Here is a 27,781-nt window from a genome sequence, read left to right on the forward strand (position 1 = left end):
AAATGGTTAAGAAAAACTTAGACTTAGGTTCATTGAGGTTTTATGAGAGTTATAAGGGACATTATTTTATTGATTTATTTTGTCACAAATTGTCAAAGGATGAGATTGTATTAGGTTTAGTTGGCAATTTTGTTTCATTTTTTACTAAATAGGATGCGGTATACTTTCTTAGATCTTGTTGCTATTATTCAACTTCGAACCACTTCATAGTTGACTTTAGACCATTTTAAAGTTGGTGATTTTTGAGTTATGTATGAATTTAATGTTGTTAGAGCTAAAAGAATGGCTAAAATATATTTTTGAGATGTTTATTATAGAGAAAACTCAAAAAGTGAAAAACAATATCTTGATAAAAAGGGGAAGAGCATTCAAATGCCTAGAGGAGAGTTTAAACACCCCTCTACGGAGTTCAAACACCTTGAGAGACGTTCAAACATTCTTAAGGAAGTTCAAGTGTCCCTTCCAGCGTTCTAACATTCCTCATGAGGCATTCAAATGTTGGACCTTCCTGTTTAGCGATTTTATTCCATTTTTATTTCTAAAATTCATTTTTGATAAGTTTAGAAAATCAAAACTCTTCATAATTTAAGTGCTAAGGTTATTCAAATTAAAAAAAGGCATGTTTGATAAAAATTGGGTGCATAAGAAAGAATAGTTATTCTTAAAACCCTAAACTATATCTTCAAATCTTTCAAGACCACTCTTGAAAGGCAGTTTTCAGCTATCAAGAGGGTTGAAGATTTTCAGTATTTTAAATCTCAATAAAGGCTTTGAGGGATCCTCCAAGAAGCACTATAGTGTTGCATCAAACATATAAAAAAAGAGTATAAGGACATAAGATCCTAAAGAGTAGGAATATTTGATCAAGTAAATCTATGTATTTTTTTCATAATTAGACGATTATTTGTTGTTGATAGATCAACCATAGTTTTATAAACCTAAAAGTTTTTAGGTGATTTTTACACATTAAATCCATTATCTAAATTGTGTAATCGAAAATCTTGTTGTGAAAAATGGCTAATTGAGTAAAGAAAATTATCAAAGAGGGGTGAATTATGTGTTAAAAACTTTTTGATAAATATTTCATTAAATGTAAAGAGACAAATTGTAATAAGCAAGATAATGAAAGAGTTACAAATCGGGAAAAAGAAAGTGCAATCTCTTTTATAGTGGTTCAACAATCCACCCATGTCTGAGTTCCTTATACTCCTAACCGAGTGAGGATTGCACTAATACCAAGATTACAAGGTTCAAGTCTTTAACCTTTTTATACTCGGATTGCAAGGCTCCAATGGTCCTTCACACTTTCTTCAAGTATGCACACAACTTGAAGTTTTTTTTTTCTCCTCAAAATGAGTAGATAAGAAATGAATTCAATGTTTCTAACCTTAGAATGAACTTAACTCACTATACAAGAAAAGCTAGGATAGATTTTGTGGTGCACTAAAAGAATTTGCAAGTTTGAAATGAATGCACTTGAATGTAGAGCTTTGAAAGTGAGGAAGTAAGTATTTTTCAATTCAATGCAAGTGCTCTTATCAATAAATGCATTAGTGTTCTTTAATTTATAAAAAACAACTTTGAACACCCCAAAAATACAAAAAAGTACCTTTAGTCAATCGAGTTTCAACTCAATTAGTTGAGTAGTTGTCGTTAATGTTCTGTAGGTAAACATTGGTGCCTTTGGGGTTTGATTGACCCTTAATCAAATCTCAACTAGCAACGCGCTAACTAGTAGAAGAGAGGGAAATTTTTTGTGCACCCTTAGTTGGTCCTCAAATGATTTAAGTTATTCTCAAGTAGTTATACCTAAAAGTGTATAAAAACTTCTTGTTTAAGGTTCCAACCTTCTAGAAACTTGTGTAACCCATTTAAAAACTTTTTAAAATTAATTTAGAAAGAACTAGGCTCAAGGTTTTGAAAAAAAACAAAGACTTCTCCCAATTCATGGTGAAACAACATTTTTAAGCTTAAGTATAGATAAAGAAATTAACTTTGAAGTGTATGAAAGGAGTTTTAGGCGTACGTGCACGGTAGAATACCAACTTATTTATTTCTTAGACACTTAAAGTCTTTAAGGGATCCAAATTTTCAAATAATTGATTTTCTTTCAAGGTTACTTGAGTTTTTTTTTCTTTAATTTTTAATTGAAACCTAAAAACTTCACTTGATTTAAAATGTTAGTAAACTTAACTTTGCTTTATAATCATTAAAACTTGATTGGAAAAACCTTTACGTTAATACTTGTGCATGACATGAACACTTTATCATTATTGATATCAATATATTAATTAAGTGGAATGAAAATTTTAATTTTAGGAATAATTAATTACTTAAACTTTCCATTCAACTTCGCTCCCGTTCCCCTTTCTCTAGCTAATTTCATATATCAAGATAGAAGTGTTTTCATTATATATAATAATAATATGATACATTCAGTAATATTTAAGCTTTTTCAACATAGCTTTAGGAAAATTTTTAAGAATTAACTAAGAATTTTCAAGATTGCATTCGGAAAAGCTTTTAAGAAATAGGAGACAAAATTGTATACAAATGCACTATCAAGAATCTGAATTTAAAGTTATGTTTAGTTCAAATAATAAAGAAAAGTAAAAGATCATTTTAGGAAATTATTATCTAACTTGTAAAAAACTATACGTATTTTAAAATATTTTTAAATAGATGAAGATAATACTGATTTATGAAAGTTGAGTCAAAACCTACCTTTTCCCCATTTTCTTATTCTTGTTTCTTTCTTCTTCTCTAATTAAATTTTATTTCTTTGATTCAATTCAAGTGAATTCAGTTTGTATATCACATGCTTTACTTCTCAATCACTCATTGTGACGTTTACTTGCTTAGCAATCAAAGTAAATATTAAAATTAATGTCTAATATATCCAAGCATTTGGGCAAGGTGAAAATTAATGTGACCTCTAGGATATCAATCGGTCAAATCATAGAATAAACTTGTTTCCATGCCTATAGAAGAAGCATCCCAGAATTTACTAAGATTTTGAGTCTTTGACAATATGTATCTTATATTTGGCAGGAAATTTTGACTGAAATTGGCATGATATGACCCCAGGAATGATGTGGGATTGTTTGAATGGGAAAGTATAAGCATGTGTCTTGGGTTTTGGGTTAATTCATACTCTTTGAAAACGTGCTCAAATATCATCATCGGATAGTCAAAATTAACCTAATAATAACAATGATTGGGTGTAGACTGAGATAATTGTATAGTCTTGATTCATATTGAATGTACCATGTTTGGTGTTTTCATTTTCAGTTGGGTCTTGGTCAATATAAAATTCAAATTTTAGGTAAATTTCGTCGAAATTCACGAAATTTCGGAAAGCAAAGCATTTGATGCCGATGGATGAGACCGAATCTTGGCGGTGAGGGCCTGATTTGACGCTTTTTTTGTTTTAATTTTTAATTTTTAATTTTAATTTATGTTATCCTTTTATTTAAAAAATATTGCAAACAATTTTCGAAGACTTTATTTTTACTTTTTAATTACATTTTTTCATTTTAATTGTTTTTATTTTTTAAAAAAAATATAAAGTTATTAATAAACTACTATAATAAAAAAAATATTGATAAAAAATATTTTTTTATTAAAAATAAAGAAAACAACAAGGAAGAAATGAAACTATAAGGGAACTATTAAAAATTTACCGATTAAAAACGATGAAATAATTTTTGAAATTGTAAATCCAAGGTCATAGTAACTCTTTTCAAAAACAATTTTTTATAATAGTTTTGATGCCCATGGATGAGACCAAATTTTGGCGGTGGGGGCTGATTTGACGTTTTTTTCTTTTGGATAATTATCATTATATTTTAGTTTAGTTTTTAATTTTTAATTTTAATTTATGTTATCCTTTTATTTAAAAAATATTGCAAACAATTTTCGAAGACTTTATTTTTACTTTTTAATTGTTTTTATTTTTATTTTAAAAAATATAAAGTTATTAATAAACTACTATAATATAAAAAAATTGATAAAAAATAATTTTGAATTTACCTATTAAAAAAGATGAAATAATTTCCAAAATTGTAAATCTAATGTCATGCTAACTCTTTTGGAAAACAATTTTTTATAATAGTTTTTTAAAACTATTTTCTAATATTTTGTAGGATAAAAGTTTGTTTGAGTGCTTGAAATATTTTTAACGTATTTTTAGTATTTTTAAATATATTTTAAAAATTATTTTTATATTTGGTGTTTTATTTTTAATTATTTTTCATATATGTATAATTATTTTTAAAAGTATCCATCAAGTTACCACATTTTTTTTTTTTTTTTGAATAAGACCTAACTTTTCCTATGTTTAAACTTGAAACTTTATATGCAAGTTTTTAAAGAGATGGTTATATGGTAGTTCATAATTACCGACATAAGTTTAAACATTCTCTATGAAAAAATTAGTTAAACATGGATTGCTAGAACTATTTCATTAAAAGCTTCATTAGTAAAATCTACTAGGACAAAACTTAAACAAAGAAAATAAGAGTACAAGATGATAACATCCTCTCATAATATTCATAGGATGACATAATTATACTATATCCTTCTTAGTTTTGTGCAATACATGTGATAATGTCTTCATATAATATAATTAGATTGTCTTTAATAGAAATTGCACTTCATAGTGTTGTATTGCGACTAGTTTACCTTAATTCATATGGAGATTATTGTTGTTTGTTTGAATACATGTTATGAGGTTTTAAATTAGTTACTTGAGACAATTTGAATCTTTCAAGGATTTTCGTGTATATTTGGTGTAATAGATTAATATAAATAAATTGTAACATTTATGAGAGACATATCTATCCTTCAGAGACTATTAAAGTTTTAAAATGTGATTGCATCAATTATAAGGGAATACAATTCCTTATAATTTATTTTAGGTCTTTGGGAGAAACCTTGAGCAACAAGACGTACTTTGCATATCATGATTTCATTATTCTCATTATATTTTCATAGAAAGACTCAGTTATATCTAATAGACTTTATGCTTTCAAATGTTTTAAACTACAAATCCAAATATCTCTCATTTTGCTAATGAATTTAGCTTTGTTTGGATTGCTTTTTTTCATTTTGGCTTGTAATTTAATTTCTATTTCAAAAATCATCCATTATTGGTGGATCTTAATATTTTTATTTTTTATGATGTTTAGAATCATTTGGAAAGAGAAATATATCATCAATAATAGTATTATTATAGTATTATGTTTCTCCCATATGTATTTGACTTATTAAAATGTCTTTAATTTTAGGTATCGATACTTTTTAAGAGACAATTGTTTAATTTATACCTTATGGGTTACTTGTTTATCAAGTTGGGACTCATTAGTTATTTATGTTAACCCTTTCGTAATTATAAACTTTTCAAGAGCACTAAAAGTAAGGGTCTAGTAAACAATTATCGATGCTTGACAAGATTCTTTCAATGACTAATATGTTGAAAGCAACATAACAAGTTGAAAAAAGATAAACATGAGATCACCGATTTGAAGCATCAATTAAAATAATAAAATAATAAAAAAATCCACTAGAAAGGTCAATAGGCCCACAAATGTCCCTTGAATGCATTCTTGAAAGATTGCAAATTTGGATACAATCTTGTTAAAAATAGTCTAATAATTAATTTGTCTTGTAAGCAGACAATATAATTACAATCATTAGGCACCATAATTTTTTGGTTCTTTAAAGGATGCCCATAATAATTGTTGATGATACAACATACCATGAATAATCTTGGATCTGGGCATTTATGCCAAAGCATAAATGTTTTTTATTTGTATGACTTTTGGTTCATGACAACATACAATTCAATGGATCTGAAAGTTGTTTAATATAACTCACATGAGAAAGATGGAAGTTTTTCCAAGATATGACACGTTCTTACCAAAAAATTACTAAAATATGGGGAAGGTATCCATTACGACAATTATTCATAGTTTCTAAATAATATGTCATGACTCTATAGAGGACTCCTCTATAGCACTCAACTCATTCTTGCAAATGTTTCCTTGGGTTTTATATAGAGTATAGCACATTTCTTCTTTAGAGACTAAGGTGATGTTTGTTTTTTACTTAATTCTAAATAGAATATTAGTGCTTAATAGTGTTAAATATTAGGTTGTTTGTTTTTGTAGTAATTTATTTCTATTAAGTATTAAAAAGTAAAAAAAAAACCAATATGTTATTTTTTCTATTTAGAAAAAACTACAGATTTTGACTTTTTCTATTTAGTAAAAAGTTTATAATAAGTCATGAAAAAATAGAAAAACAAACCACATAAATTCTAAAAACAAATTGCTTTCAACAAAAAGCTAAAAAAAACAAACACCACCTAATACTAAGCCCTTACGAAGATTCCATTTTCCATTATCGAAGTTATTTTCACATCCTTGTTTTTCTAGTACAAAATGCAGATGTGGTACATGCCTCACATCTCTTAATGTCACCTACATTATACATTGTTGCTTAACGGGGGATGACGTCCTTGAAATTTGGGGAAAAAAAAGGTTCTTCCAAGGGGGTTTGAACCATTACCCTTTGGTATAGGAGGAACCATATCCTTTCAGTTTAGGAGGAAAGTTGGTTACCACTCAACTATCTAATTGATTTTTGCTCCTTTTTGCCCCCTAGAAAATAAATTAGTATTCTTGTCCTCCTCAACTTATTTCTAATTCCGTCATTGCCTATAATCTTAGAGTAGTTGAATTTCTTTCTTAACTACATTAAAATCTTCAATTTTGAAGTTAGAAACTCCAAGTAGGGAATATCATCTTAGGCATTCACATGTTTACAATCCCCTCAACTCCTTGATCTCTCATATGCAAACATTCATAAATTAAAAGTACTAATACTTCACACTCTTAGATACCGCAACTTTGGTGTTCTTATCATCTTCTTTTCTTCTAACTCTATCCTTTTTGTTCCTTTTTCTTGATACGACAATTCTTTTTTATATGCCCCTCTTTACTATAATGGAAACACCTAATTTTAACCTTGGACTTGTCATGACCTTTTTGTTCATATTTATCATCCTATCTATCTCAACCAAATGTTCAAAAACTTGCTCTAGCTTACTCCAATTCAAGTGATCAATCAAAGTCTTCGGACAAAGCTATCAAGGTAACAATAAAAGTAGTAATAATTCAATAGTATCCATAGCAAAATAAGCTAGCAAGCTAACAATAAAATTACTAATGATTCAATAGTATCCATAGAAAAGTATCAATAACGTGGCACCAAAATATAAAGTGCAAAAACTCTTCTAAAGGAGGCAAGAAAAATCATGGGAAAATCCTCCCATTACCATGAAAAATGATAATACAACTTCTTACCAACTTCTACATAATGGAGCTGGTGGAAATATCCTAATACTTGATATGGTAACTCATCATCTCAAGAATACAACTAAGAGACTCGACAGATTTTACTACAAGAGCTGTTTGAACATGGTAGGATATGTTTGGTTCCTAAAGATTTTGAGAAAAAATGTAAGGAAAAGAAAATAAAAATAAAAAGTAGAGGATAAAATGAAAGCAAATAAAAAAAAAATGGATTTAAAGTCGATGAATAATTTTTATGTCACTTCAAAGTCATTTAATTCACTTATTTTAATTTTTTGATATAAAAATTAAATAATTTAAAAAATTTATAAATTTCTAATTAATTTTAATTATATTTGACTTTCTTTCATATTTTTCATAGTAAAATTAAATGCGAGAAAACCCTTTTTTTGATTTTTTTTTTTTCTTACTACATACTTTCCAATAATGAAACATAATTGTAGAAAAAAACTTTCACAGAAATGCACCTTTTGACCTTTGATTAGTGGGCTTGTGTCCTAGAAAATTAATCCTCGGTGGGCAAAGTGGGCAAACTAGGTGGGCAACATGGGGCAAGTGGACTTGAACCCCAGTCAAAACATTCAATGTGCAACTTGACCTACCATTGGGCAAACTCAGCCCTTTACAAATATAAGGAGGCACCAAATGTATAAAGATTAAAGGTTATCATATAAACAAAATATTAAAAGAATATTTTGAAAAACAAATTATTTTATAATAAAATGTAAAATTTTCATTTAATTGATTATAAAAAATATAAAAATTATCATAATTTTCTTCAAATTTTTTTTTATATCATTAATATATTAATTAAATATTAAATTTATTTTATCTATATCATCATTGATTTTATATCAATTAATACAATTTAATTAAATATAACATAATTTTAATATTAAATATATTTTAAAATTAGACATATTATAATCAAATATCACAATATTATTATCGAATAATATTTGATGTAATTTAATAATCACTATACACTTATAAAATTTATATTTTTTATCGATAGATATAATATATATATCAAATATGATAAATTATATCAAATATATATATATCAATTTCTTCAATAAAACAACTCTAAAATGTTTATTATACTTCTAATTTCATTTCTAATGGTTTTTTTTCTTACATTTTTATAAGTTTTGATCAAATTTAAGTTAACCAATATTTTATATCAAAATATCTATCAATATATCCGTTATTACCGATATTTTCATTAATACATAGTACAATGCATGACTTGGGCCAACTTGTTAATATTAAATGAAAAGCTCATGGACAAGATCCTTGATTGAGGATTAGGTAGAGAACTAGTTGTTGCATGAAAACTTCCTTGGTGAGTGTATCATGCATGCATGAAGGCATTGTTGACATCTAACCCATGAAACTTTCGGCCAAGAGTAAAAAGCAAGGGTTTAACTAAAGCAAACTATGGTAGGTTTAATAACAGTTTGCATGTGGCATGGCAGTTAACTCCACGCCTTGGATGAAATCCCTCAGCAAGAATTCTAACTTAATTTATAATGAACCAAGCTACTAACTAATCACCCTAGTAAAGGGCTTGGAAGAGTTTGAGACCAACTAAGAGTGCGTTTGATAATAATTTTAGGAAATGTTTTTAATCTAAAAAATACTTTAAAAAAAATTAGGTACTTGCCAAAATTTAGGAGACATTTCTAAAAATCTAAAAATCATTTTAAAAAAGGTATTTGACAATAATTTTAGAAAATATTTCTAATATTTTTAATGTTTGAAAGATAAAAAAAATTAGAAATCCTTCATAAAATCACTACCAAACGTATTAGTTTAATATGAATTTTAGAAAACGTTTTTAAACTTTCTAACACAATTAAATAATAAAAAATTTCAAATATCAAAAAAACTATAAACGCTTCCTATAATTACTGTCACACGGATTCTATAGTGTTTTTTGAGAAACACTTTATATGTGATTTTTCTAAAACCACTTTTAAAGAATACTTTTGACTAAAAATATTTCAAGTAAAAGCAACGTCTAAAGCATCTAAATTGGCTTTTTAATTGGGTTGGAAAGAGGGTTAGCTATTTGGGCCTGGAAAAGTTTGTTTCGACAACCACGTGGTCCATGGGTCCGTGAAGACTGAAGACACTCAAGTGGCAAAGAAAGGGATTGAAGGAGGAGGATGGAACAGAGCCGAAACGAGAAGAGAAAGAGCATCAGACTTTTTGGATGGATGACAAATCAAGACATTTGTGTGCGGTGGTTTGACAACTTGAACAGCCACGACAAACATGTGTGCTTGTGGCCAAAGGTTGATGGGTAGTGAGTTTTGAATAATTAAGATTAGTTTGAAAGGGTTTGGTGAATGGGAACCCGTAACATGAAGTTAAAAAAAGAGAAGAACAGTGGAAAGGCGGTTGGTGAGATAACACGCAAGCCTCAAGGCACCGTAATGATAATTAATGGGAATAGAAGCTTGGTTTTGGGATATCATATTTTCTCTACATTAATAATATTGTATTATTATTTTTGTCAATTCTCTCACTTCTTGTCTTATTTGTGATGTCAGTTAATCAGTCTCCAACGCAAGTATTCATTCAAGCCATTGAATGATGTGGTTTTTAGTCCTAATCATATTTTGGCTAACACCACACTCCACATTCTTGACCTTCATATGTATTTTCATATGTATTTTCTTAATATGTATGGACCCAAATTCAATTAAAGTAGGTTTGGCAATGGTTCTAGAAAGCGTCTTTCATACCGTATGCAAAAAATGGTTTTGAAAAAAAAAAAAAGGTATTTGACAAAATTTATAAAATATTTTTAAAAAATTTTAAAATCACTTTTAATATTAAAAAATTATTTATAGTGTTTTTTGAAGAAATACTTTATAGATGATTATCTCATTATTAAGAGTCTGTTTAATAGTAATTTTAAAAAATCATTTTTAACTTTTCTAATACTTGAAAATTTTTATTATTCAAGTATTAGAAATGATAAAAACGTTTTTTAAAATTATTACTAAATATATTCTAATACTTTCAGAGAAATATTTTCATTAAAAATATTTTGAGTAAAAATACTATTAAACGTACTCTAAAATTCAAAGTATTTTTAGTGAGACTACTTGAAAAACGTTTCCTAAAATCATTGCAAGACACTACTTTGAATTCCAAATAAAGAATTTTTGCATTAATTCCTGAAAACATATAACCTGGGATGCATTTGATTCCTGCTTTCTTTATTATTTTTATTTTGGTTTTAAAATTAAAATTGTGAAAATTATTTTAAATTTTCAGCATTAATAAGAAAAATCTAAAACTTAGTATCCGTTTGATAAACTTTTTAATTTTTATTTTTAAAATAAAAAATAGTAATAAATTCTATATAAAAATAGACCATATTTTATAAAAATAAAAAAAATATACAGATTTGCATTATTTTTTAAAAATCACTTTCAAATATTTAAAATTTGAGATATTAATTTTTTTTTACATATTAATCCTTTTAAATAATTTTAAAATTATTTTCTTTTTAGTATAAATTTCTAAAAGTTCTCATATCTTATGTAAATTTCTTTTTATTTTAAAATAATAAATAAAAATTTTGTGCAAATGAACTCTTAGTTATAAACAAGGATTGAAATTTTGGCAAATTTTACCGATAAAATTAATCATAAAAACAAAATATTAAAGAAATATTTTACTAAATAAATTAATTTTAATTATTTTATTTTTAAATTTCAAATAATGAACTAACAAATCTTTTTTATATCATTTATATATTAATTAAATATTATACATATTTCAATTCATAATATTTAATATACATATTAAAACTAGATATATTATAATCAAATATCATAATATTAGTGTCAAATAATATTTAATGTAACTTAATAATTAATATACACTTACAAAATTTATATTCTTTATTGATACATAATATTATTATTGAATATAACAAATATGTTTCATACCTATATCAATTTCTTCAACAAAATAACATCAAAATGTTTATTATTATTTCTTATATCATTTTTTTAGATTTTTTTTTTAATATTTTCATGAGATTTGATCAATTTTTGTTTTCAAAATATATATTGATATTTTATGTCAAAATATCCATCGATGTTTTAAGTCAAAATATCCGATATATTTTATGTCAAAATATCCGATATATTTTATGTTGATATTATTTTCAAAAATATCAATGGATATTTTAATATAAAATATCCATTATCAAAATCCATATTTTCATCCTTGATATTTTATGTTAAAATATTTATTGTCAAAATCGATATTTTCATCTTGATGATATTTATGTTAAAATATTCATTGTCAAAATCGATATTTTCATCCTTGGTGATATTTTACATTAAAATATTCATTATCAAAATTTATATTTTCATCATACTTTAAAAAGTATATTTAGAAAAGGAAATTACTCTTGAAGGGTGAGAGCGAGTGGGAGTAGTAATCCGTCATCTGTCCATCATTTGTTGATGAGTAATATTTAGAGAGAAAAAAATTAAGATGAACATCACTATAATCAACTGGTCAAAGTTAAGATCATCCCTCTAGAGTGAATAAGGACGGAAAGGCCCAGGAAGCTAAGGCCCCAGGGGCTGTTTGGTTGGAAGTCCAAGCCAAGGCCCCTACGTACGCCCTTCCTCCCCTTCTTCCCTCCATCCACGAATCTCCCCTGAACCCTCCTCACTTCCCCACTGCCTACTCCACCTATAAATATATTTCCCACCCTCACTCTCTTTTCCACTCCTTTCTCCTCCAACACTAATTCCATCCCATGGCTTCATCTCCTCAATCTTCAGCGCTCCACCACATCCGCCACCACCTCCTCTCTGATTCTGCCGACTCTACTACTGCTTCTACTTCATCTCCCCTTCTTCAACTTCTCTCTCATGCTGCTCCATCACATAACTCCCCCGTTTCTTCTCCTCAATCCTCAAATTCCTCCTTCTCTCCCAATTTCGCCCGTCGTAAGCCCACCCTCAGCATCGCGATTCCTCACCCTTCCCCTCCGCCCACCGCCGCTGATTCCGGCCACGAGAGGCACTACAGAGGCGTACGCCGCCGCCCCTGGGGGAAATTCGCAGCTGAGATCCGCGACCCCAACCGCCGAGGGTCTAGGGTTTGGCTTGGCACCTTCGACACCGCCGTCGAGGCCGCCAGGGCCTACGACCGAGCGGCCTTCAGGATGCGCGGCAGCAAAGCGATCCTCAACTTCCCTCTCGAAGCCGGAGCACCACCAGAGGCTTCGCAGCGGAACCCCAGCGTTCGGAAAAGGCTGAGAGAGACTGAGAAGAACGACAGAGAGACCGTGGAGGTCAAAGTAATAAAGAAGGAAGAGATAGTTGAGTCGCCGGTTTCGGACGTCACGTTGGCTAATACTTCGACGGCAGTCGCTTGTCCTTTAACGCCGTCATCCTGGACGGCCGTTTGGGATGGTGCAGATGGGAATGGTATTTTTAACGTGCCGCCTTTGTCGCCGTTATCACCCCTTGTGATGACATGAGATGAAACGTTATAACGGCGTTCAAGAAAGCGAAAACCATCTGACGGCGCTACAGTCTTGGATGATGCGTAAATTAGAAATAGAAGATTTATTCAAATTATTTAAAAAACCAAAAATATAAAAAAATAAAAAAATAAAATAAATTGGGGAAAAAACAGTAAAGTTAGTAGAGATACACGTGGAAACCACACGTGGAACATGGTTGTGTATCCCCAATATAATATGCTTGATGATGCTTGTTGTACTTGTAACAATGTATATTTGTTCATTTATTAATTTGTTGATTAATATTTTAATATAAAATTTTCTATTTATATATTGATTTTTCATATACGTAAGATTTTTGAAAGGTAAGGTTGAAGAAGTGATGGACACGAAAGGATTCTGAAAATAAGCGCTGTAAGGCAGCTGAAGGGCTTATCCATGCGATGACTTGAGATGCCTTAACATTATTATAGTCATGAGAGTTCAATTAGGATGGCCCTTGGGTGAGCTTCAAGGTTAAGCTTCTTAAAAGGAGAAGTTTGTACCCCTACTCAAAAGATGTTTTAATTTTTTTTTTAATTCTTTACTAACTTTATTAGCCCTTTAAAAGTGGTTTTATACATATATAATGACATCATCACTTCAATTTTATTTTTTTTATTCTATATAAAAAAGAAAATGAATTAATAATTTATTTGAGAGTGATTCCCAATAAAACATTTTATGTATAATTCTTAGGCGATGACGAATATTGCTTTTAGTTTGTTTTGTTTTATTTCACTTAAAAATGATGTGAAAGTTTCTACTCGTTTTTTGGAATGAGGCAATTAGTTTTTTAATAAAGTGAAGAGTCAAAAGGAAAGCTCAATCGCTTGGTTCTGATTCCAATGATGAGATAACTAGAAAAAAGTGTTTCAAATCTTATCGTTTGAAAATGAATCGAGATAGACCGATCCACAAGAATAAGAAAGATTAATAACTAGAAAAAAGTGTTTCAAATCTTATCGTTTGAAAATAAATCGAGATAGACCGATCCACAAGAATAAGAAAGATTAATATTGAAGTGAATGATACGAAATAGGTAACATAACTCATAGAAAATAATATAAGTCCGAAACTGGATTTGAGTTCTTTTCCATGAAAGAAAGCAACGGAAGTTTAGGTCCCAATGATAAAAAACAAAAGGAAGAAATTGGTCAAATATATATATATATCTATATATATATATATATCTTTATTTGATCATGTTAAGATATATAGAAATTTTGGATTTAAAAAAATTTAGAAAAGGATGACTTGGGGAAGGTAAATAGACTTTGATGTTAGTAACTTAGTACCATGACGTCACTTGACTATAACAATAATAAATAAAGAGGAAGAGGTTATCTGATTAAAGACTCTCCGGACCATGTCAATGGAGTAATCAATAATTGAGAATTTGAGATAGAATGAAAGAACATTTGATTGGAGCACTATCGTATAGATTAGGACATGGTTTCCCATTTCATCCTATCCCTCCTCAAGAAGTAAGATTAGGACATGGTTTCAGATTCCATCCCATCCATTCTGAAGAAGAATATGCGTTGGGAATAGATTACATGATTTAATTTCTTCTATTTTCTTAAATTTAGAAAACAATAAGTTGGAATAAAGTAAATAAATTTCCACCCAATACTGTCTATTATAGAATTTTACTTTTATCCCATCTGGATTAATAAACCATAAGAGCATGATTCAGGATTTCATCCTCAGACAATACATGGGTTAGTCTATATATATTTAAATCTAACCTTTTTGTTTGTGAATGAGTCGAGAGAATGATAGAAGGAATTAAACTAATTCCTCCTTATTTTTTTATGGATTTTATTTGGTTAATTATATATAACATAAGATAGGATAAGAGAGGGATAATAATCCTATCTTTGAATGGTAATGGGAGAGGATAAATTATCTTATCACTTATTATATCCAATGTTAAATCAAATATATGATAAATAGTGAGATATATTATCCATAATTTTATATATGATATGTTAATTTTAAGTTAAGAGGTGGGATATATATATCCATGTATCATAAATTTATTTTTATCAAATTTTTTATATTTTTATATTACTTATTTTAAAAAATAAATTTTTTTATTATAAAGTTAAATGTGTGATTAAAAAAAAGATTTATAAAATAATATTAATCTATATTATTTAATATATATATATATAAATTATTTTTATATATTGAATAACATAATATAAAAAAATTTATTTATAAAATTTAAAATTTTAATCATGAATATTGTGAAAGGTAAGAGAAATTTCATATGTTTTTTAAAATAAAAAAAATATTAGAATGTAATATAATTTTTATTTTAAACATTGAAAAATAATATATATTTCATTATATTATTTATTTATTTTATAAACTAAATATAAATATAAGATAACATATCATAAGAGATATGTTAACTATATATATATATATATATATATATATATATATATATATATGGACAATCAAATATAGCCATAGGGAATAATCAAACATACATTGAATGCACTTCTTAAACGCATGGAAAACTAAGATTATTGTCATGTATATAGAGATGTTATCAAGCATAGTATTAAGGCCCATTTAGATCAAGATTCATATATTAAAATGGGATTTTTGAAAAAAAATATACAATAATTCTAAAAAATATTTAAATTACTTTTAAATTTGTGGGGAGCTTTCTTCCACATGTCATTCCCAGACTCAAGACCCTTTGGCCGACCAGGGTAAACTTATAACCCGTCTAGGATCACTTCGTCTGGACCAAGATAAGCTTTGTCTGGCACCAGAAGTGAGAAGTTTTTCTTCTTCCACAATGCCAGATGGAATGGACAGATCAAGCCGGCTGGACATTTCAGATTGACAAATCAATCCAATTAAGTCCTCAAAATTTCTTACATGCGTGGTTAACCACGCTTGATGTCTGAGCGATGGACAAGATGCCTGATGTCTGAGCGATGGACTAGACGCTTGATGTCTGAGCGATAAACTAGACGCTTGATGTCTGAGCGATAAACTAGACGCTTGATGTCTGAGCGATAAACTAGATGCTTGATGTCTGAGCAACAGACTAGAAGCCATTTACACCCAAAAGTCAATGTCAATCAATTGTTACACACAATCCCAGACATTGACAAGCTAAATGGATAGTTAGCTACATGGTCCGAGATTTTGGCACGACAATTAGCAAATGGCACCAATCAACAACCTTTACTTAATGATGATTGCCCAGTCCACATAGGACTGACGGCGTTGACTGTCCTATCAAGGCTCGATTTATGCTCTTAGGGCAATTATCATTACAAGAAAGGTAAGCGTTCATAATCAGTGTTATAATGATGGTGCCATTAGCTATATATAAACCCCTTAAGAAACACGAACAAGATACACACTCATTCTCTCCCACAAAAAATAGTTAAAGCTATCCTTAGTGATTTCTGACTTAAGCTTTGGAGAGGTGTGCCTGGACCACTTGTCCGGACATCCTTCTCTGCAAGAAAGAAGTCTGCCTGACTCTAGTAAAGCTGGATAGACCTGAATCCAGTTGGCTCGACACCAACATTGACACCGTCTATGGGAACAACTAAGAATGTCAACACCCTCCAAAAGCTGATCATTAGCTATGAGTGGTGAAAACTACTTTGCCTGGCGTGAAATGATGGAGAGATGCTAACAAGAGAATGATCGATAGATGCAGTCTCTTCTATTCCAAACAAAGTGACTCAAACAAGATAATGAAGAGTTACGGGCACAAATGTCAACATCAGGCCCTTCTCAAAGTCGGCACCCTTAAAGCTAACAAACAACCTCAAGATGAATTGATGAGACATCTTTCCTCGGGAACACAGAGTTCTCCTCTAGCAACTACACATGACGGTCTGAGGAGGAGTTTTCACCGGCTCACCAAATGCAGCTGGATGAAGGTACCAACTATACCCGAGCATCAATGAAGAAAAGACGCGACAGAAGGTCACATTTGTCAGATACGATGCGAGCCCAATTGAGACCTTAAGCACCAAGCATGGAAGGGCAACCATGCATATTAGAAACCCTGAAGGCCCATCTAGGTCCCCTAGTTGTAGTAGTTATGTCAGAATGACCCTCTCAGCCGCAAAGACAGTAGCAAGTTGGGCTCCCAACGATTCGAGCTTCGTCTAGCTCTGTCAACTAGCGGTTGGATGACATGCCTTCCACGTCGTTCGACCCTCATATTATTAATTATGAGATGTTGTTCATAGTGCTGAAATTCACGATGTACGATGGAACAAGCGATCTGTTCGATCACATCATGCACTTTAAGCAGCTCATGACCCTCGATATAGGGAATGATGCACTACTATGCAAGGTCTTTCCGACCAACCTACACGGCTAAGCTCTTTCTTGGTTCCATCGTCTCCCGTAGAATTCTGTGAACACTTTCCAGGATATATTGGAAGCCTTTGTGGGCTACTACTTATGTTCAACTCGCCATAAGAAAAACATAAGCACCCGAAAAAACATCAAGTTGTAGGAGAACGAGTCACTCAAAGACTTCATGAAGTGGTTTGGGCAAGCCATGTTCCAAGTGGAGTCCTACATTATGGATGCCATCCCGTAGATTTTCAAGCGAAGCATCGGCTCGGGCATGCCATTTTTTTAGTCTCTCACAAAGAAGCCTCCTGCAATGATGGATGACTTGTTCAGGTGAGCATACAAATACTCCATGCTTGAAGACGATGTTCGGGCAGTTACTCAACAGGTCTTGGTCACCAATCGTTCGACCAAGGATGACGAGGCAGGAAGTTCTAAGCCCTTGAACCAATCGATGCAAGCTAACAAGAAGCGGGCTGACCAGTAGCAACAAAATCAAGCGAGACTGACCCTTCTCAGTATCTCATATGAGAAACTCCTCCTGATGATCCATAATCTGTCAGACTTCAGATGACTAAAGCCGATCAAGACAGATCAAACTAGACGTGATCGAAATAGAAGGTGCTTCTATCATAAGGATCACGACCATACCATTGAGCAATGCAAAAGTCTCCATTACTTGGTGGAGAAACTAATCAAAGTCGGACAATTTGTCAAACTTCAGATGGCTAGAGCTGATCAAGACAAATCCAACTAGACGAGATTGAAACAGAAGGTGCTCCCATCATAAGGATCAGAGAAGTCAAATATCTAGACTAGTTGGCAAACGTGGTGATCATTCCAAAGAAGGATGAGAAGTGCTGAGTTTGTGTTGATTACACCAATCTGAATGATGTTTGCCCAAATGATAGTTTTCCCTTACCTTGGATAGATCAAATAGTCGACTCCACCATTAGGCATGGGATGTTTTCCTTCTTAGACGCCTTCTTCGGATATCATCAAATCCCTATGTTCCATCCGGATAAGGAAAAGACAACCTTGTTACACCACATGGGTTGTACTACTACAAAGTCATGTCGTTCAGGCTTAAGAATGACGGTACTACTTATCAGAGAGTAATGAAAAAAATCTTCAAGCCCCTGATCGGCCGAACCGTGGAAGTCTACATTGACGACATTGTTGTAGAAAGTGAAACTTGAGCTGAGCACGTCCAACACCTAGAAAAAGCATTATGTCTGATACAGGCATACAACATGAAGCTCAATCTAGTTAAGTGCACCTTTAACGTCAATGCAAGAAAGTTTCTAGGGTTTATGGTTACTTAAAGAGGAATTGAAGTTAATCTAGCTCAAATAAAAACTGTCCTCGAAACACCCACCCTAAGCAACAAAAAGGAGTTGCAATGCCTCACAAGCCGTCTCGTAGCTTTGGGGCGTTTCATAGCTCGTTTCACGGACAAGCTAAGACTTTTCTTCCTCACGCTCAGAGGATCAAGCATGTTCGGTTGGACAGATGAATGCAGGTAGGCATTAAAAGTAGTCAAGCGCTATCTCACTAAACCGCCCATTCTAAGCAGCCCCAAGTTCGGTGAACAACTTTATATGTATTTCGCTGTATCTAACTATACTGTTAATGTCATCCTATTTCGACACATACAAAATAAAGAACAGAGGTTCATCTACTATGTGAGAAAAGTAATGTTAGATGTTGAGACTCGGTACTTCAGAAAGGAGTATACTGCTTTAGCCCTAAAGAATGTTTCTCAGAAGCTTTACCTATACTTCCAAGCTCATCAAGTGACTATACTCACAAACCAACCACTTCGAGTTACCTTGCACAAACTGGATCTATCTGGATGATTGTTGAAATGGGCTATCGAGTTGAGTGAGTACAGAATCAAGTATCAACCAAAGTTATCATTGAAGGGACAAGTTATAGTCGAATTTATAGCTGAACTCCCTAAAGAAAAAAAACACATCTAGCTAATCACCCTGGAAATCAATGGTGAACACTTCATGTAGACGGAGCGTCCAAAGTGTCCAGATCTGGAGTAGGCCTGATCCTACAATCAGCAACTGGAGAACTGATGGAGCAAGCTATTCGTCTTAGTTTTTTTGCCTCTGATAACGAAGCAGAAGATGATGTTGTCCTAGTCGAACTAGATCTTGCTCTAGTATTAGCAGTAACCAAGTTGGTAATCAGGAGTGACTCTCAGTTAATTGTCGAACATATTCAACAAGAATATGAAGCAAAGGATGAACACATGACTCGCTACTTTGCCATGGTGGAGAGTCACCTGAAAAAGCTGGACGAGTGGGTCATTAGAAAGGTGTCTGTGAGGAAAATGGGAAGGCAGACGCACTAGCCGGAATAGCTACCATTCTTCCCATAAAAGAGGCGGTGATGCTACCCGTTTACCTCAAAGTTGTCCCCTCAATCACACCCGATCCAATATGCACCACTAGTCAAATGGAATCAAGTTTGCTACTTAACATCGTGAAATTCCTTTAGACAAGGGAGGTACTAAGAGATGAGAAGCAAGCACACAAACTCCGCATACAAGCAACACACTTTACTTTAATTAATGACCAATTGTATAGACGATCATTTGGAGGTCCAAACCTAAAGTGTTTGAGTGAGCTAGATGCAAAATATGTTCTGGTCAAACTCCATGAAGGCGTATGTGACAATCACCCAGGCGGACGAACTTTGGCACATCGCGTTTACACGCAAGGGTACTATAGGCCCACCATGAAGCGGGAAGCTGAAAGTTATGTTAAAAGTTGTGATCGGTGTTAAAGACACGCTCCCATTCCTCGTGTACTTTATGAAGTTCTCAACCCGGTCACAAGTCCTTGGTTATTTGCACAATGGGGAATGGACATAGTCGGACCCTTGTCCATTGTAGCAACACAAAAGAAGTTTGCTCATTACAACCGACTATTTTAGTAAGTGGGTGGAGGCAAAAGCCTATTCCAACATCAAAGATAAAGATGTCTCCAAGTTCGTTCGGAGTTCCACGAGCGATTGTTACGGATAATGGACCACAATTTGATGGTATTGTCTTCCGAACATTCTACTCGAAGTTAAACAACAAGAACCTATACTCAAAACCTCACTATCCACAAAGTAACGGAAAAATAGAGGCGACAAATAAAATCCTATTAAATGCACTAAAGAAAAGATTGGAAGGGGCAAATAAAAAGTGGGTGGATGAGCTACTTGGAGTCTTATGGGCTTACCGGACAACATCCAGACGACCAACGGGGACCACTCCTTTCGCCGTTGCTTATGGGATGGAGACCAATATTCCAACTGAGATTGGCATATGCCCACTACCAAAACAGCCATGCAAGACCAAAGGGATAATGATGAAGAACTCATAAGACAACTGGATTGGGCAAACGAATTGCGAAGAGACGCGACTGTCCAGATAACTTCATACCATCAGAGGACAATTGCTTAGTACAACAAAAAGGCATGACCATGATTTTTTTGGCCAGGATCTTTAGTCCTTAGAAGAGTTTTCGAGAATACAACTGATGTAAGAGCCTAAAAATTGCAATCTAATTGGGAAGGGTCATATGTTGTAACTAAGATAGAAGACTCGAGGGCATACCACTTCCAAACTCTAGATGGAGTACCCCTACTCCACCCGTGGAATGTGACCAACCTAAATCTATATTATCAGTAAAATTGCTTATATAATATAGTAGAGATAAACAACTAAAGCAAGCATACTTAAAATAATGGGTGCATTCATCTCGAAAAAGAAGGAGCATTCATTGTATTTACAAGTATGGAAGACTAGGCTTCATTCGACCAAAGTAAAAAAATAATATATATATATATACACACAAATAATCAAACCCTGCTTAGGGATTTTTCAATTTCTGCCTCAATTGAATAACTTCTTTTTCAATATTTTCTTTCTCAACCACCATAGCCGCCTTTTCCTTAGCCAATCGATGAGCTTCAGCCTGAGACGTCTCATTCCCCTCCTCAGCCTTCTTCAACAAACTGACACCTTCTTCAACCAACTCCTGGGCAGCAATAGCCTCACTCTTCGCCGTCTCCAAGTTAGCAAGGAGATCTTCATTCCCATCCACATTATGGACAACATATGCCCTCATGGTCTCAACTGCTTCCTGCAGGTGGAAAGGGTGAGCGCGCTACCGCATAAGGTTTTGAATTCCGACTACCATCTGGGGAACAACAAAGAAATCGTTATAAAATGAGAGACTAAGTCAAAATAAGCGAAAAAATGGGAAACGATCTACCACTTCTACTGTCACAAAAGCTCTATAGTCCTGCATATGAAGAATGTGGGCAATAGCAGTATTCAGAGTACCATACGGAAGCCTTGCCGAAGTGTCACGTGCCCCTTGGCACCCAAAAACTTGAAAACAAATAATTCGTCCTGCCTCAACCCGACAACTACCCTATTGAATAAAGGCAGACATATTAGGGGGCATTGTGGGGAGCTTTCCTCTCCATGTCTTTCCCAGACTCAAGTTTGACCAACCAAGGCAAACCTATAACCCATCTGGGATCACTCTGTCTGAACCAAGATAAGCTTCGTCTGGCACTAGAAGTGAGAAGTTTTTCTTATTCCACAATGCCAGACGGAATGGACAGACCAAGCCGATTGGACCTTTCAAACAGGCAAATCAATCCAGTCAAGTCCTCAGGATTTCTTATATGCGTGGTTAACCACGCCTAATGTCTGATCGATGGACTAGAAGCTTGATGTCTAAGTGACGGACTAGACGCCTGATGTCTGAGTGACAGACTAGAAGCCTGATGTCTGAGCGACGGACTAGATGCCATTTACACCCAAAAGTCAATGTCAATCAATTGTTACACACAATCCCAGACATTGTCAAACTAAATGGACAGTCGGCTACATGGTCAGAGATTTTGGCACGATAGTCAATAAATGGCACTAGTCAGCAGCCCTTGCTTAATGATGATTGCCCAATCCACGCAAGAGTGACGACGTTGACTATCCTATCAAGGCTCGATTTCCGCTCTAAGGGCAATCATCATTACAAGAAAGGCAAAAGTGCATAATCAACGCTATAATGATGGTGTCATCAACTCCATATAAACCACTTAAGAAGCATGAACAAGGTACACACTCAGTGATTTCTAACTTAAGCTTTGGAGGGGCATGCTCGAACCACTTGTCTGGACATCCTTTTGTGTAGGGAAGAAGTCCACCTGACTCCAATGAACTTTGACGGACCTGAATCCAATTGGCTTGACACCAACAAAATTTACAACACTTTTTATAATGTTAATTGAAAGTTATCTTTTAAAGAAATAATTTTAATTTAAATATGAAAATATATTTTCAAAAAAAAAAAAAAATCAAAATCGAATTGAAATTAAATTATTTAAAAGTACTGTAAATTCATCGCCAACGTCTGTGGACCCCGCATTTCGGCTCATGCGTTTCCCACTCGATGGCGAAACTCGCTTTTTATTTTGAAAAATTGATTTTATTTGATTAAGAAAATGACTTGGAGTCGCCATTTTGTGGACCCTGTATTTCGGCTCAATGCGTTTCCCACTCGATGGCGAGCTCGATTTTTATTTGAAAAATTATGATTTTTATTTATTAAGAAAATGACTTGGAGTCGCCACTTATTTTTGTTTTATTTTTTAAAGGGTAAACAAAATAAGAAAGAAAACACTAAGTGTGACTCCTTATTTGGAAAAGGTGATCTGCGAAAAATCAGATCGGGTTCGAGGGTCAGGTTACTTATCAGGAAGGTACGGTGGAGACCGTAACACCCCTCTAAGTCCCTAAAATGGGTCTCTACTAATAGAATGAAGCTGACATGACATCTAATAAGGAAAATCAATGAATACCCGGAACTATCATGCACATACGAGAATCAAGGCATGCATATAGAAATACTAGAATGGCAATAGATACGTACCTGGGCAACGAGCCACCATAAGCTTATCAAAAAGTGAGGTTAATGCACAATTAAGAAATAATTTCGAGCATGTCATAGAGCATAATAACATCAATCATGCATGTCAATCAAATTAAACAAACAATCAATCAATCATAAGGAAATCGCATATGTTGGACCTCCCACCAAAGCCCGATCTATTTTGTATGAATTAATTTCGTAAACTCCATCACTCGGAATTATAGAGTTTAAATTCATGCTTATTTTAAATCATTTTAAAATCATGAAAAATTCGAAAGTTGCTTGCCGAAAAGAAAATGGCGGCCAAATTTATTGAAAATGGGATCTTGGGAACCTCAAGTAAATGCTCTAAGGATGAAGAAAAAGGGGGAACATCGGTCGGACAGAATTCTGGATGCGAGATATTTGGGGAAGGTTGAACGTCGGCGGATAGGATTCCGGATGTGAGATATCCGGAGAAGGTGAAAAGTCGGCCGGGTAGAATTCTGGATGTGAGATATCCGAATGGAATGGCGGCAAAGAAGAATTCCGGGTGTGAGACATCCGGATGGAATGGCGGCGGGGCAGAATTCCGAATGTGAGACCTCCGAGTGGAGTGGGCGGCAGAGAAGAATTCTGGATGTGAGACATCTGGATAAGGTAGAACGTTGGCGGGCGGGATTCCAGATGTGAGACATCCGGGTGGAATGACGGCGGAGAGGAATTCCGGATGTGAGACATTCGGATGGAATGATGGCGAAGAAGGATTTCGGATATGAGACATCTGGGTGGAATGGCGGCGGAGAAGAATTCCGGGTGTGAGACATCCGGGTGGAATGTTGGCGGAGAAGAATTCCGGATGCGAGTTATCCGGGTGGAATGAGCTATGCCACGCGTCGCAAGGGGTTGTCTGCGTGCGAGGGAGGGAGAGAGCCACGTGGCATTTTTTAGGGAGGATCCCACAGGTAGGTGAAGGTTTAGAGAGAGAAACGGGTTTGGTGGGTTATATGGATATGGAGGTTTGGGTGAGTAGTTTTAATGGGTAAGTGAAGGATAGCGTGCACTCGTGAGACTCCATGTAAGTGAGGGAGTGGAATGGAGAATGAATGAGAGGAAAATGGGTGTGGTGGAGGATGCTTGATTCCTACAAGCTAACGAATCTCCTCTCTAGAAAATGCCAAGAATAGAGGAGAAGAGCAAAGAAAAAAAGGAAAAGAACAAACAAAAAAAAAACCAGGAAAAAGAATAGAGCAATGTATAAGGGGAGATAACGCCACTAAAACCAAGCTCTGCATCACGAAAACCAAAAGAGCTTTCAAAAGAGTCTGGTGGGAGGATCTCAATGAAATTAACACTCAAACACAGAATATATCCAACATGCAGCTCATACGGGAGAAAACAAAGATCAAATAAACAAAAGTCCGAAACAGGTTTTCTTCCTTAGGTAATCAAAGCAAACATCTCAATATCAACAAGGAACCTAAGGTGATCCTAAAAAAAAGAAAAGATAAAGTAAGAGATAATCAAACCTGACTGATTTTTCTCCTACCTCTCCAAAAAAAATCCTTTTTCCCTTCCTCCTTCCGTTTTCTCCTTTTTTTTCCGTTGTTTTTCTCCTCTTTTTTCTTTTTCCACCCGCCCCTTTTTTTCTCTCCAGCCGTTCCCTTTTTGTTCACTGGTCAGCAAGCATGGCTTGCCCAACCACTCTCCCTGCTGCTGCACGCCTGCTGCCCTCGGCATCAAGCCCTCAGCTGCCTGACTGCCCTGTCCCATCTGGCCGGGATTCATGGTAAGAGAGAAGGGGGGGGGGGGGGGGGGGTCCCCTCACAGAAAGTTCCTCCACGTGTCAAAGTCCTACTGCAACTTCGAAAACCGAGGTTGATTCCTTATGACCACTAAGGATGTAACATGTGGCCCGCTGTGATAGTGACACCTGGCTAAAAATGTGATCTGTAAAAACAAATAAAGAAAAAGCGACCCAGGCCTAAATGGGGGTCTACAACGTCATTTTACTTCAACAATTTTTGTGATGATATATATATATATATATATGTATGTATCGAAGAAAGAAAAAAATCTATATAATTAAAATTAAATAAAATGATTTTATATTTAACTGTAAATATCAAATATAATTAACATTAGTTAAAAATATAAAATTTTAAATTATTTAATTTTTATATTAAATAATTAACATAAATGAAATAAATTTAAAGTAACTTGTAAAAATAATTTATTGATTTTAAATTTACTTTTTATTTTATTTTATTTTTACACATTTTCTCTCAAATTTCTCGTGAACCAAGTATAACCTTCATCTCCATTATTGTAAGTGTATAAAAAAAGAAAAAAAATTAAATCGTTAAATAAATGTTCAAATAATAGGACTCCGATATAAAGAATAAGAATAAGGTTATTCAAATCTATGAGTCAAAACTAAACCAATGAGATCTATCTAAATGTATTTTTACATGACTTGATTGATCGTATTTTTTGTAGATACATTTTCGTTATCATAGACGGACCCACATTACATATATGGCTATTCTTATATAGTATCAAGATTAATGGAAATGTGAATCGCATGTTGAGTAACGCCAAAAAAAGGACAAGCAAATTCTAGTGGAGAAGAAATTGAAATTGAAATTGAATCAGCTCAACCATGCACTTTTTCGTTATCTGGTGTTGACTTGGTGAACTGCTCCATTTAGCTTCTCTTTAATTTATCTATTTGTTGATGGAATTATGGAGTATGAGTTGAATATATCGACAGAACATGTGAAGTAATGGAGGAAGAAATTGGATCTACTGCTTCATTTATGAAACATGTGCTTATCCTCAGCTACCATTGCCAATGGAGGTGTCAAGTGTATTTTGAATACACACTTACATCAAAAGAACAAAACTAGTGGAGGACAAATTGAATTACTAACTTCACATTTAGATGCCTTTAAAATATAATGCATAAGTAAAAAAATAAGTTTAATAAGAAAATTTAAAAAAAAAAACTAAAATAAGAGGAGATATTAAGTGTCAGTTTGATAACTGTTTTCGAAACCAATTTTGAAAAATAGTTTTTTTAAAACAAAATTTTGTTAAAAAATTTAAAATGGTTTTAACTTATTTTTAAATTTATTTTAAAAATAATTTTTATATCTAATGTTTTATTTTTAATTATTCTATATGTTTATATAATTATTTCTTAAAACAAATTTCAGAAAACAAGTGAAAATAATAGAAAACAACTGAAAGATGTTATCTGAAAACACCATATTTTATGCTCTTAAGAACAAAAAAAATAGAAAACAACTTTTGGTTGTCAAATGTATTTTTTGTATTTTTTGTTTTAGAGAACAAAAAACTGTTCAGTTCCCAAATAATAATCGTTCAGCTACTAATTTTCGTAAAAGTTTAAACTTATAGGATTTGAATTCAATATGCATATCATACTCTTTAACGCTATACCTGCACGCGGAACCCTACCTATATATGGAGAGCAAACATATCCACAAAAATGTAAATTGAAACCGGGAGAAAGGAAAAACAAATGGGGAAACAAACCTGCAAATTGTGGCTAGGTAATTCAAATCCATGACTTCCTACCCATCCACATTTTGATTCCATGTTAAACTATCAATTTTTCCAAAAGTTTATACTTGTAGGATTTGGATTTAATAGGTATATTATGCTCCTTAACATCAATCTTAAATTGAGTTAGTCTAAAAATATAAAAGAAAATCAAATATAATTTAATTAATTAAAAATATATGCATTTCAAATTATTTAGTCTTTATAGAGAAGTGAAAAACAAGTGAAATATGTTTGATGGAGTATATCAAAATAATTTATTAATTTTAATTTCTCTAATTTTTATTTTCCTTTTCTCATATTTTCCCTTAAATTTTCCTGCACTCATCCTATCCTAAACAAATCATTAAATGCAATATTGACATCATGATCAGTTTGACTTTTGGGAGGAAGCTATCTTCTCAATGCATTGCATTCAAGATGAAATACAAATATGTCACATCCCGAATTAAACCCATACATTAATTCAAGGCTATGTATCCTTTCATTACTTAAAGATATGTACAACAAGGAGATAGATTTCAATTTCCCACATTGAAAAGTTCAATTTTTTAAGGCCAACACTTGAAAATGGCAGTACTGACTTTTGATTCAATTCATTAGTCATAGTTTGGATAGTAGCCCTAACCTTATTGTAAAATATTAAGGTGCATATATGCATGCATATGGGTGTTATGCTAACTGGCTATATGTATGTCGGCTACAGCTAGAGATGAGTGTATGAGATATCACAGTCACTTTCACAACTTGCTCTCCTCTGATGAACGAGAGTAAGGATATTCTGAAGGGTGATGGAAAGTGATGGGTGTTCAACGAGTTGGCTGCATGTAGGGCTAGTTGCAAGGCTGTCTCATGCATTATCACTTTTCCCTTTCATGTCCGTGTACAAAGTAGGAGCCTTGCTGCCCAAATGTATATGGACAGCAGACTATCAAGTTGGGTATTTATTAATGGGCATAAGATCCAAAAATGAAGCTATAAAC

General features: G+C 32.9%; 1 protein-coding gene across 1 annotated transcript; it reads left to right on the plus strand.

The window, feature by feature from the left end:
* The first annotated feature begins 11,867 nt into the window (after positions 1-11,867).
* LOC100254504 (ethylene-responsive transcription factor 5) lies at positions 11,868-13,221 on the plus strand. The gene has a single exon (XM_002282145.5). It carries the CDS (start codon positions 12,175-12,177, stop codon positions 12,901-12,903), a length of 729 nt encoding a protein of 242 aa, XP_002282181.1. The 5' UTR covers positions 11,868-12,174; the 3' UTR covers positions 12,904-13,221.
* The last annotated feature ends 14,560 nt before the right edge of the window (positions 13,222-27,781 follow it).

The sequence above is a fragment of the Vitis vinifera genome, chromosome 16 (assembly GCF_030704535.1).
Source record: "Vitis vinifera cultivar Pinot Noir 40024 chromosome 16, ASM3070453v1".
Classification (NCBI taxonomy): Eukaryota; Viridiplantae; Streptophyta; class Magnoliopsida; order Vitales; family Vitaceae; genus Vitis; species Vitis vinifera.

Bases quoted from the DNA above. Each gene is read 5' to 3' on its own strand.
- LOC100254504 (XM_002282145.5), top strand. From the start codon at position 12,175: ATGGCTTCATCTCCTCAATCTTCAGCGCTCCACCACATCCGCCACCAC.